The 14,012-nt window shown below is 42.6% G+C and overlaps 1 protein-coding gene across 2 annotated transcripts in view; it reads right to left on the bottom strand.

Moving 5' to 3' along the window:
• LOC309817732 (neuroligin-4, X-linked) overlaps positions 1-2,699 on the bottom strand; it is a gene marked incomplete at both ends in the record, with an annotated part of 264,379 nt that extends 261,680 nt beyond the window's left edge. For both annotated transcript variants that reach the window (XM_082647005.1, XM_082647004.1), the window contains one exon: positions 2,228-2,699. In XM_082647005.1, the coding sequence (XP_082503131.1) occupies positions 2,228-2,699 (472 nt within the window). The remainder of the gene's footprint in view (positions 1-2,227) is intronic.
• Between the last annotated feature and the right edge of the window lie 11,313 nt (positions 2,700-14,012).

The following is a 14,012-nucleotide window of genomic DNA, read 5'->3' on the forward strand; positions in this document are numbered from 1 at the left end:
TTTTCTGTTTCTGCAAACACACGGGCATATAGCTTCCCTCACCAGCAAAATTCCATTATGTATCTATCGTAGGGAGATCAAATTTACCTATTCAGCCCCTATTAGATTTCTGACTCTCCCGCCAAGATGCTGTGAGATATCGTGTGCCAGAGTGCTCTAAAAAGCCCAGAGGAATCAACAGGTAGCAGTGCCTTTATTCTTAAATTTAGATTGCTTCTCTAGTAGGCAGCTTTTTTCGCGTGTTTCTAGTCCCAAATTCCTATTCAATCCTGAACCACAAAGAAACGGCCGAATCGTTTATGGGGTCAGTCCACACAACTGCACATCTATGGGTCTGTCATCAGGGAAGCTACTGATTTGTCTTCCTGGGCGGTGTAACTGTACCCCGACCTCTCAGAAGCAGGCATTCTATTTGAAGTGCATCCCTTGTTTGGAAGGTGAACACTATAAAGTCACCGGTTCAGAGACACCAGCATATCAAATTTATGATGAAAGCAATTTTATTTTATTTTCTTTAAAGGTTTTTTGTTTGATGTGGACCATTTTTTAACATCTCTATTGAATTTGTTACAATATTGCTTCTGTTTTATGTTTGTTTGGTTGGTTTTCTTTTTTGGCCATGAGGCATGTGGGATCATAGCTCCCCGACCAGGGATCAAACCGCACCCCCTGCACTGGAAGGCAAAGTCTTAACCACTGGCCCGCCAGGGAAGTCCCATGAAAGCAATTTGAATCCTTTACCCTGTTTGGTTTCCACCACCCTGTCTTTGCTTCTTTTTATTCCTTTCTTTGAATAGTTCGTGATAAGAAAGACCATGACCCAGGTGGCTTTGAACTGAGAACACTAATTGGTTTGGGTGGGGTTATCCATCCTCTTACATATGCACCAAGCAGCTACTGAGCACTAGGGCAGCTCAGCACAGGGCATGGAAGTAAGGCGTCCAGTGTCGGTTTAACCCCTTGAACCCTATTCAAGACCTAGACTTTACAAGGTAATTGTGAGATCTGTCACCATAGTGACAATAGCCACATGCCAGACGCTACTAACATAATGAAGTTCAACCCTTTCACTTTCTCTGGGCATTCCTTGTCATCTCCCTAACAGACTGCCCCCATCCCGGTTTCTCGAGAAAGGTGCCCACGCCACCTCTTTGCATCTGCACGGAGAAAGAAATGTCATCATTTAGGGCAGGCTTTCAGCCAAAGCTCACTGACAAACATCTCCCAAGGATTAAAGGTAAAAAAAGGAAAAGAAATGTCTGCATCAAAGTTACCAAGGACAAGGACACACTTCAGTTTCTATAGTAGACAGTGGTGGCTATGATTCCTCTCAATTACTTTTTTTTAGGTTCCAGGAAGATTTCATTCTACGTTTTTCCTTCTCCTTGTACAAAAAAGAGCACATGCAAACAAGAAATGAGAAACGGACGTTCACTGTAGACTAACTTGAGTCTGGTTGGTCTTTAGCAAACATTTTAATTTAAGGTCTACTTGAACAAGGAGATATCCAAGTTTTACTAGTATTGGATTAAGTTAATATATGGAACATGATTGTTTTCACAGATTTTCAGTGTTGTGTTCTCCAAAAGAAAAGGGGCATTTTGTTCAAGCAAGAAAATCATTTTTCTAACGTAGTTAGAATCATCTGACGACACACATTTGCCATTTGATTGCAGTGAATATTGGCAGGAAATAAAGTCCAAATGTATATCAACAACATGGATTCTGAACAATCAAGTCCAATTGTTTTATCAAATATCCCTTGCTTGTGTATTTAAAACAATCAGTGGCTCCCTTTAAGACTCAAAAAGTGCTAATATCTTAAGGCATTAGAGCCAAAGGAACCATTCCTTGTATAATTTTCAGGTGCTCACTCCAGCACGCAAATGTTCTTAATTCTATTAGTTTCTCTAGATCCACTCCTTTACAGATGATTCAGGTATAACATAGAACACTATATGCTCAGACTGGTAATCACCTGCAAATCAAGACGACAGCAATGCTAAAAAGGCAATATATGGAAAGAATTAAGTCATTAATTATGATACTCTCCATCGATTAGACACTGCGTAAATTCAAGTCGAACAAGTGGTACATTACCGAGATAACTGAATATGAAAAAAAAAAGAATGGTTATAGAAAATACCACGCACAGGACATTATACAACCCTCTTGGCAAATCTGAGGCTGAGCGAGCAGGTGTTTTCTGTTTAGAATAAGTACTTACCATCCTCCGTGGGCACATAGATATTCAAATAAAGGCAGTCTTCATTCTGATCTTGAACGTAGGTCATCAGAGTATCCAGATTGGCAGTAAACCAGATGGGCAGCATGTCATGCAAGAGAGACCGCTCATCCAGGTGCTGGGGGCACACGGCAGCAAACTGAGTGGCGTTCCGAACCCCAGTCCATGAGGAGGGGGGTTCCGGGGGCTGAAACCGCCTTTCCCCAGTAGGAGGCGAGGCATAAGGGACCCCCAAGTATTGCTCCACTGGACCCAAAATCTCATTGGGCAGCGGTGTTCTCAAGCCCCTGATTTTGCCGTAATTGGTGTTGACCACAGGATACTGCGCCTGGCTGTCGATGAGCGTGAACTTGATGGCCAGGGCAGTGATCCACAACAGGACGTTGGAGTTCACCATGACACAGACCGGGGTGAAGACCAGCGGAAGCCATAACAGTCCCTGGGGTCTCGACATGGTTCACCACCACATCCGCGGGCGTCCGTGCGATGCAACTCCAAGCAAAGCAAGCCGTGAAGGGAGCCTACAGAGAGAGACGGCTTTCCAGGGACCAAGACCCTGGAGAGGGGAAGGGCTCGCTAGGAAGCCTCTTCGATGGGTCATAGACAGAGCCCGAGCTTAACAACAAACCCGGCGGTTTTCTCAGCAGCCCATTACAGGACAGCAGCCCTCTCTTAATCCTGGTGCCGAATTCCAGCCCGTGCGAGGCTCCAAGGAAGCGGTGACCATCCAACACCTCCCCGGGGCAGCGATCACTTAGGAGACCTCCAAGGCAGAGCGGTCAGCCTAATGGGAGAAAAAAGCAGACAAGGCTAAGGAAGGCAAGACCACTGCCACCAATGGCATTTGCTGCGTCTTCCATGCAACCCTCAACATCACGCGAGGAAATCTCATTCACCGATGAATCTGTAGAGCGGCATCTGCGGGCAGTAGAATTTCGCCAGGCAACCGCTTGTCTTACTTTCTACAGTGAGTCCTATCAGCAAGAACGATGCCAGTACTCCGGAAACATTCAAGTCTTTGTTCAATGAACAAACACACTGCCAAAAGTTACACACATTGCACAGATAACTGTACTGATGTCTCCTAATTGCACTATTATTGATAATATTAGCCCAGCAATGGATAGGCACTCCCAAAACACTGTTTCTCAGATGTTTAAGAAAACTGTCACTTTATACATAAAATAAACAAGGACCTACTGTATAGCACAGGGAACTATACTCGGTATTTTGTAATAACCTATATGGGAAAAGAATGGATATAGGTATATGTTTAACTGAATCACTGTGCTGTACACCTGAAACTCAACATTGTAAATCAACTATACTCCAATATAAAGTAAATATATTTTCTCCCATTCTGAGGGTTGTCTTTTCGTCCTGTTTATGGTTTCCTTTGCTGTGCAAATCCTTTTAAGTTTAATTAGGTCCCATTTGTTTATTTTTGTTTTTATTTTCATTACCCTAGGAGGTGGGTCAAAAAAGGTATCACTGTGATTTATGTCAAAGAGTGCTGCAAAGCAGAAACAGAGACACAGATGTAGAGAACAAACGTATGGATACCAAGTGGGGAAGGAGGGTGGGATGAACTGGGAGATTGGGATTGACATATATACACTACTATGCATAAAATAGCTAACTAATGAGAACCTACTGTATAGCACAGGGAACTCTACTCAACGCTCTGTGGTGACCTAAATGGGAAGGAAATCCAAAAAAGAGGGGACCTATGGATACATAGAGCTGATTCACTTTGCTGTACAGTAGAAACTGTAATACAACCCTGTAAAGCAACTGTACCCCAATAAAATTTTTAAATAAATTCATACATACATACATACACTAATAAATACATAAATAAATGTAAAAAAGAAAACTGTCACTTTTTCCTAAGGTATTATGAGTGGAGCTCTAAAAGTTTTCCAAGACGGGTAAAGGGAAGTGTGCAACCAGACCAGACTGGTTTCATGCCAGGTGGGTATTTACCAGCGAACATAAAGGGAGCAACATGCAGTGGAAAGAGCATCGACACCGGATACTCATCCTCCTCGGGCTACGCAGGGGCACGTGTCTGTAGGCCCCAGACATCATCGCCCTGAATCTCAGCTTCCTCGTAAGAAACGGAGCAAGATGCTGCATCTCAAGTACGTGCCGTAGTGCTTGTCACATCAAGACACCATTCATAATTAAGAGTGTGGATACAGCAATCCCGATTTTCATGTAAGGCACTGCATGCCTTCAGGGGTAAACCCTGCAGCCTATTTAAGAACCTTCTGGTACATCTGAGTCATCTTCCTACTGAGTCTGGGAGGAGTTAACTTTTAAAGAGTGACCTCCTTGGGAATTCCCTGGCAGTCCAGTGGTTAGGACTCCGGCGCTCTCACTGCCAGGGCCGCGGGTTCAATCCCTGGTCGGGGAACTGAGACCTGCAAGCCACGTGGCACCCCCAAAATAAAGAAAACAAAAAGGACCACCTCAATTTGTCCCTACGGGATCACACGACGACTCTCCCCAGATAAACCACTGCGCGTAGGACATTCAAGAATGTCGCACGTGAGTACCATACATGATGCATTAGAGACAGAAAACACTTCATGAGGTGTTGCGGGGACTCTACCTTTTTTTTAATCAACATTTTTTTACTGAAGTATAGTTGATGTACAACGTTGTGTTAATTTCTGCTGTCCAGCAGAGTGATTCAGTTATACAGACACATAGTTTTTTTATATATTCTTTTCCATGATGGTTTATCATAGGATACTGAATATAGTTCTCTGTGATACACAGTAGGACCTTGGTGTTTATCCATCCTATACATAAAAGCTCACATCTGCTAACCCCGAACTCCCCCTCCATCCCTCCCCCAACCCCTCCCCCTTGGCAACCACCAGTCTGTTCACTACAGGACTCTACCTTTAAATACAGCATTCTTCAGCTGAAAATAGACAGATGTGCTTCTAAGGACACAGATTATTCTGGGTTATTCAGAGTCTTTCTGGGCTAGAATATAATTATGCATTTCATTTCAGGGAATGGTTGAGTAGAATATGTCAAACAGATAATTTATTTTCTAATGAAACGTATCTGAGCCAGACCTATCACGGAGCTAGAATACGTCTGGGGGAAATATTGTCATCCGTGACATCCTGGGCCAAGTTAATCAGAGTTGGATGAAAATGCACTACAACACGGGATGGTAGCATTGAGAGTGAAAATTCGCATCACACCCAATGGCTGATTTATGTGTTTGCTTTTATCTTTGTACTGGAGACAACATTTGGATATCTGCCACAGCATGATCCAATTGCTGAATAATTAAGAGACAGACAGAAAACGTGAAAGAGGTGCTGACTTGTCTGAAATCTTGTGTTCCTGAAAGCCCTTCTGGTTTACAACCAGCATCAGTACTTCCTTCTCAAGCCTTCCTCATGGTCATAGGAGATGCCAGTAATTTCTGATTCTGATAGACCTGGGTCCCCAAATGCTACCTCTCTGTTAGCTGGAGAAGTGAGTCAACCTCTCTGAGCTTTAAGCAGATGGCATGTCATGCCTCCTTTGTGGGGCTGGGCTGAGCCACAAGGGAGCAAAGGGGCAGGGCAGAGAAAAGGTCTCCTCAACACCATGAAATGCTGGGATTTTGAACACAGACCTGCTCAAAACACTCCCGGGTACAGAGACAAAATGCACTGAAGGCAGCCCAGGGTTGGCATGAAGCAGGTATAGAGCGAGTACTTTAAACTCTTTGAGCCTCTCTTTACTTATGTGTTTCTAACTCTCTGCGAATTAACTGAGCTGGTCCACACAAGGCATCACATAGTCCCTGGACCACAGAATTCCATAAAGGTAGAATTCAGTTGGCGGATTTGTCCCAGGACGTACACCGTGAATGCCTTGAGGAAGTCTGGTCCACTCCATCATTTTTCCAGCTCCATGTGGAAGACAGCACCTCTATGTCACATATTTGTTAAGACTGAGCAAGTGAGGGCACACGTACACTTCCTGCTTCACCTGTGTGATCAAGCCTACCTCCCCACAAGGTTCTGAGGGCCAGAGAGAGACCATGAACCAGCCGGACCTAAGAGGAGGGGAATGGGGGGGGGCGAGTATCTGGACACTCATGAAGCCCAGGCTAGGCATTCAAAGTAATCATACGTTCCGAGCCGTCTTATTTCCCGATGCTCTGGAATTTGGCACTTTGCACACATGGAATACCACCAATGCCGAGCACTGTTGCACAGACTCTGCACTGCTGACATCTGGGACCACACTGCTCTTTGTGGTCAGGGCCACCCTGAGCCCTGTAGGGTGTGTAGTAGCACCTCTGGGCTCTACGCACCCGAGGCTGGTAGCACCCGCCTCTCATTTTTAACACAAAAATGTCTCCAGACATTGCTAAGTGACCTCTGGAGGCAAGATCATCTCAAGGTAAGAACCACGGGTGTAAATCATCAAATATGGGATCATGGTGGCCACGTAAATGACTAAGCACCTGTGGGTACATTTGAAAATTATCATCAGTGGCACTAGATTTATGTTTGTGTGTGTATATACATGTGTGTGTTTGTGTGTGTCACATTCAAATATTTGGCAACTGTAAAAGTTTTAGCAATGAAGGTTTAAAAAATAAACCTATTTTAAATATGCATCCTCATTTAAAAATCATTATAAGTTTATTTTGGGGAGGACCAAAAAAAGACTTCTCAGGTAAACGTCACACTGAAAATAATTTTACAAGGAGTGAAATGCTGTTATAGCTACACATAATATATACGTACAGTTAGGATATGTATAATACACATATTTATAAATATGTTATCTATTTTCTCTATAATATGTATTTACATATTTTCTAATTTTTCCAAAATAAAAACAAGATACTACAGGGCTTCCCTGGTGGCACAGTGGTTGACAGTCCGCCTGCCGGTGCAGGGGACGTGGGTTCGTGCCCCGGTCCGGGAAGATCCCACATGCCGCGGAGCAGTTGGGCCCGTGAGCCATGGCCGCTGAGCCTGTGCTCTGCAACAGGAGAGGCCACAGCAGTGAGAGGCCCACGTACCGCAAAAAACAAAAAAACGAAAAAAAAAACAAAAAAAAAACCCAAGATACTACAAAGGAAATTCCTGAAGAAAAAATTTTAATGAAAAAATGAGAACAAAAACTGTAACTTCACTGCATACATACAACTGGGGAGTTAGGAAGGCCTTGACAGCATGTTCTCCCTGCAAAAGTTGCACACAGACTAATTTCTCAGAGGCATTTCGACGTGATTTATAACTTGATTAGGTAGTTTCGAATGATCTCTACAGGACAGTCGTTCTGTACGAGGCTGTAATTAAGACTTGGCTCCAGCTACTCAGGCAAGCTAAACTATAAATGAGTCAAAATAAAAACTGCAATAAATTTCCTTCCAAAGTGCAGATCACTCAAATTGAGATTGGTTTAAGTTTACAATATGTATTTAATTTAGGTGAGCCCTGATCCAATTTATCTTGGTGTTTTGGCCTTCCAAGGAATAAAATCATGTCTCCTGGGTGTACACGGCCTCACCTTTCTGTGGCTGCGAAACACATTAGAAGACAGAACTCTGTGGATGCATCTTCCAAGAAAAAAAAAAAAAAAAGAAAAGAGAAGAAAGGAAAAAAACATGAGAGGATTAATGAGGTGGCCCAGCCCTCCCCTGATGTGACTCTCAGCTCCATCGAAGGTCTGGGACGTGCTATCTGCTACCAATAGTCTGCTGACCCCAAGAGGCACTTGGAAGATTCACTTTCATCTCACATCCCAAAGCATCAGGAAACCAAGAACAATAGATGCTGGTAAAATTAATGAGCTTGTACAACAATCCTGCCACACTGTTTCCTCGAAAGTCTGCAATAGCCATTCCCCCAACTACAACCTGTAGACCTCCCCAGTTTCATTTTTTCTTTTGTTTTTGGTGAGGACACCAACGTTTCATGGTACCCAAGTGGGGTATGGTTCATCTTTAATCCTACAACACAGATGTCTACCGTGAGGTGGCCCAGGGCACCTGTTATCTACGTGAACAACCTCGACATTCTGCACATGGGCTGACAACACACAAGCGTGCGCGCGCGCGCACACACACACACAATCCCTATTCGGGATTCCTTGATGCTGGCAATCAGCCAGTTATTACATTTTTGTGTATTTTTTAATATGCTGGCTTTGATTTTATCTCCCAGATGGGCACAGTCACAATCTACTGTGTCTTTTGTCAAATCTTCTAGCTCTCTGCACATCTATCCCTGTACTTCCTTTCATTTCTAAAAACCAGATCCCATCAAAATCCACCCTTTTGAACCAAGAAGTTTAGATGTAAATAATTACAGAGTGAAGATGCCATATGTACTATCTTCAAGGTTGCTGTATGCCCAGTGGGGGCTTCAAAGCATCAACTCCATCACCTCCATCACCATTTCTGTTCTCACACTGAAGTTTAATGGCTCAGGAAAACAACAGGGCCACAGTCGTAGGAACTGGAGTTTGCAACAAGAGCCAGAACCCAGACTAAATCCAGGAAAAAGAGTTAATGGCTTATATGTGGTCCAGTCAAGACACTGAACAGACTGGGCATATATCTGGACAAAATTATAATTCAAAAAGATAGATGCGCCCCTATGTTCACAATATCACTAGTTACAATAGCCAAGACATGGAAACAACCTAAATGTCCATCAACAGAGGAATGAATAAAGAAGATGTGGTACATATATACAATGGAGTATTACTCAGCCATAGAAAAGAACAAAATAACGCCACTTGCAGCAACATGGATGGACAGACTGTCATACTAAGTGAAGTAAGACAGAGAAAGACAAATACCATATGCTATCACTTACATGTGGAATTTAAATATGACACAAACGAACTTACCTATGAAACAGAAACAGACTCACAGACATAGAGAACAGTCTGGTGGTTCTCCAGGCCAAGGGGGAGGGGTTTGGGGGAGGGATGGATAGAGAGTTTGGGGTTAGCAGATGCAAACTATTATATATAGGATGGATAAACAACAAGGGAACTATATTCAATATCCTGTGGTAAACCATAACGGAAAATATAAAAAAGAATGTATACATATGTGTAACTACATCACTTTGCTGCATAGAAGAAATTAACATTGTAAATCAACTATACTTCAATTAAAAAAGGATTGATTGGATAGAAAGATACACCATGCATATGTAGGCCAGAGATATGATCAGGAATAAAGCATGGATGTTTTTTCTAGAGCAATGATGTGGACAACAGAATCTACAGTGGTCACCGAAATAAAACACCAACACTTAGTCATAGATCAGTAAGTATTTCATAAAGATCACTATTCTAAGTTACTGGGACATAGCGGGAGATGAGACAGAATTCCTGCCCACATGAAGATTATACTCTCATGAAAGTGTCCCTAAAAGCGGTGCTTTTTTCCTTATTCATTGTGTGTACATCTAAAGCAAGCACAGGGACTGGCATGTATTAAAAGCTCATTAAATGCTTGACTTTCTGTGTCTAATTCAACTGATACCTAACATTATTTCCAAATCCAAATCAAATGTTCATAGAAGCAATACTACTTACGATAGCCAAGACATGGAAGCAACCTAAATGTCAACAGACGAATGGATAAAGAAGATGTGGTACATATTATACCATGGAATACTACTCAGCCATCACAAAGAATGAAATCATGCCATTTGCAGCAACATGGATGCAACTAGAGATCATCAAACTAAGTGAAGTCAGTCAGTCAGAGACAAATATCACACAATATCTATCACTTATATGTGGAATCTAAAAAAACATGATACGAATGAATTTACATACAAAACAGAAATAGACCCACAGACAGAAAACAAACTTATGGTTACCAAAGGGGAAGGGAGGGAGGAATAAACTAGGAGTTTGGGATTAACAGATACACACTTCTATATATAAAATAAATAAACAACTAGGTCCTACTGTATAGCACAGGGAACTCTGCTCAATATTTTGTAATAACCTATCAGAGAAAAGAATCTGAAACAGTATATATATATATGTATATATATGTGTGTGTGTGTGTATATATATATGTATATATATATATATAACTGACTCACTTTTCTGTACACCTGAAACTAACACAACATTGTAAATCAACTATACTTCAATAAAAAATAAATTTCAAAAAAAATCTATTTTGATCACTGTAGCCCTAGGGCAAAGAAAAATGTTCAACACTTAACAGAAAATTTAATAAACACATGCTTAATTTTTAAAAAGCTATTTATTACCAAACATGATTCCCAAATCTAAATCAAGTAATTTGCAAATATGTCCAGGGTTTGTGTGGAGCTCTCTCACCAAACTCAAGTCACAGATCATCAAGGTCAAACTGTCATGTCTTCAAGACATCTGGTCTCTGAAAAATCTCATTTCTGTGCTCCTCTGTCTCCATGCTTTTGTTCCACAGTTCAATAATTAGTACCATCCTTTTTCTAGTTATTTAGGTAAATGCAAGGCCACCTGTGGTGGCTCCCTTTCCAAGATTCCACATACACTAAGTCCTCACATCTGCTGAGGGTCTTGACACAGGACCAGAGACGTGGTTACCGGTAACCTCACTGGTTACTGGTCAAAGAGAGGAGAGATCACAAAGGGTTAGCAAAAATGCAGAAGCCCAATGGCACCAAATGTTGAGCACGGATGTTGAGCCCTTCCCACGCCACGCTGGTGACAAGTAGTGTGGCCACACAGGAAACAAATGTGTGTCACGGAGGAAAGTCGAGCGTGCAGAAGACTTTGGTGCAGATCAGCGTACACACACATATATACACAAACTATATAGTTAAATCGTTTCTATCTGTCCCATAGAGCCTCTTGAATATTCATGTCGGGAGACAGACATTTCCATTTGCAGCCGTAGTCATAGTAAGAAAGGAACAGGAAGAACCCAGACGTTCACGAAGAGGTGAATGGATAAATGCTGGCATATTAAAACAGAATACTACACACAGTGAAACATAAAAAATGGATCTGTAAGTTAAAACGGATACATTTCCCAAATAAAAAGCAAGTCACAGAAGAATACATATGGTGTGAAGTTACGGATACGATATTACATAAAACTAAACAGTATATTACTTAGAGCTGTACTTGTACTGAAATACAAAAAACAGGAAGGGCACGATTAAAACCAAATTCTGGGACAGTTAACTCCTATCCAGGGTCACAATTCACAATACAAAGATATTGGTAATGTTCTATTTTCTAGTAGGGCCGTATGTATATTTGTTTAGCTTCTATGTGGGTATTTATGTATTTCCATGTAGTGCACATTTTATGAGCATGGTTATTTCACAGTGCAAATTTCCATCAAGAGATGCATGTCTATATAGGTTTGCCCTCCCTTTATTTTCCCAAGCACTTAAAAAAATATCTGAGGGGGCTTCCCTGGTGGCGCAGTGGTTGAGAGTCTGCCTGCCGATGCAGGGGACACGGGTTCGTGCCCCGGTCCGGGAAGATCCCACATGCCGCGGAGCGGCTGGGCCCGTGAGCCATGGCCGCTGCGCCTGCGCGTCCGGAGCCTGTGCTCCGCAACGGGAGAGGCCACAGCGGTGAGAGGCCCGTGTACTGCCAAAAAAAAAAAAGAAAAAATCTGAAATTTTAAATGAAAATATCTGAAATTTTAAAAGGGAAGGAAAAAGATCAATGCCAAGGTTACATGCCAAGCCCAAGGCAATGGGCCATCTGCCCACACAATCCATAAAAAGCAGCAGTGGCTGATAGCATCGCTAAAACTAGAGTCAGGTCACCTAAGACGCTACTGCCTAGGTCGCTAACTAGCCAGGCGACCTCTGACCCATCACTCAGCGCCCAGAGCTGCAGCTCCCTGGACGGCGCCATGAAGACCTGGAGGACGTGCCCTCTGCTGTGGCCTTCAGCCTGAGGATCCTCGGGAACCACAGACGGCTATCCTCAAAACTGAGTGTACGTGAAACAGGGAAGCGGTGGGAACAGAAAGTTCTCCAATGAGGCAGAAAGCCATAATTCAGGGGAGACCACTGGCACTGCAGAGTACGGGAAGATGCGCGGTGTCAGAAGCAGATAAAACAGGCTTACAACCCTATTTCTAAAAAATGTATTCTTCAGGACCACAAAACCTCTACGGGCAGGATAAAAAGATTTACATTCACCTGAATTCTACACCCACATTCATAATGAATATTAATTCCCCGATATTCACGGATTCCCTGTACTCACTATCCTATACAAAGAATCCATTGCCACCTTCTCATATCTGCATATGGGGTTATTTTGCAAGAGTTTGTACTGGAAATTATGCATACATATATATAACTATATGTATATAGTTTTAAAATATACACATATCTACATCTAAGCTAATAATATAATAGGATGCACGTGTGTGTGTGTGCGTGCATGTGTGTGTGTGTGTGTGTGTATCTCACCAAACCAACCCACTGAGGTATCAAGTTCCTTTTGTTCAGGTACCATGCCTTCTCCATTCTTTGTAAATCTCTCCAGCACCTTGTGCAAGGCCCTTCATGTTGTACATGATCAATAAAACATATTATACGTGATGCCGATTACCCATTGCTAGATAGTTCGGTCTAAGTGTGAGCAGTCTGAAAAACAGGCTCAAATACACACCGCTGGGCATCGCAACATCTACTCATCCAGCTGTTAAACATCTGGAAGGAGTACGGGCAACGGTTAGGGACGTGCCTTCTGGACTTGGGCTGCCTAGAATTCAACGCCGTCAGCAACCACTGAAGGCTGGAAAGCATCGATGCCTCCACATTCCTACCTATAAAATGGGCACAGCATAGGATGTAAGTTAAATATCTGGAAGGAGTACAGGCAAGGGTTAGGGACGTGCCTTCTGGACTTGGGCTGCCTAGAATTCAACGCCATCAGCAACCACTGAAGGCTGGAAACCATCGATGCTTCCACATTCCTACCTACAAAATGGGCACAGCATAGGATGTAACTTAAGGATATTACTGCACGTAGGTATAGGGGCATATACGTGTGTGTGAATACATACACCACACATGCATATGTACGTGTACGTAAATATATATACATGTGCAACAAGAAGTGTTCCCCAAAGAAACGAGAGCTAATTATAACTACTTCCTGACATTTTACTCAATGCTTCCACTGTGACCCACTTTGATCAATATGACGATACGTAATCAAACTCCCATCTGAATACAGTCTACATTCCAGATGATGAGGTCAAGGCTGTAATTTAAATCACTATAATTAGGCAAATGCGTGCTCCACTTCTTCCCAGCCCCTCTTTCTGTGGGACTGTGGGCTTCTGCAGGTTGGAATTTGGAATGGAGTGTCTAAGAGACGCATTGAAACTTCTAGATACGTAGAGAGAACTGTCCCCAAGGGCTTCTGTCAGATGGTAACAGAGGGGTGAAGGACTGAAACTCAAGAATGTGAATACAAGCCTACCAAGATTTACAGACAGTGGGAAAGATGTACCAGGAAGGAACACACATTATTTTAGAGTCAATTCACATTCATTGCTAGATGATGAGCAACTGAAAGGCAAAGACCACAGATGATTAACAGTTAAACTTGGGAAAGTGAAGGTCCTCAGCAAAGGTTATTCAATCAAAAGGAAGAGACAAGACACTGAAGGAAGCCATAAGGAACCTGGACAAGAAAGGCAGAAAAATGGCAAGTCAGCATCCACGATGCTCTCCTTAGCTGATTTCCTGTGGGTACCATA

Source organism: Grampus griseus (assembly GCF_964374135.1).
Source record: "Grampus griseus genome assembly, chromosome: Y".
Taxonomy (NCBI): Eukaryota; Metazoa; Chordata; class Mammalia; order Artiodactyla; family Delphinidae; genus Grampus; species Grampus griseus.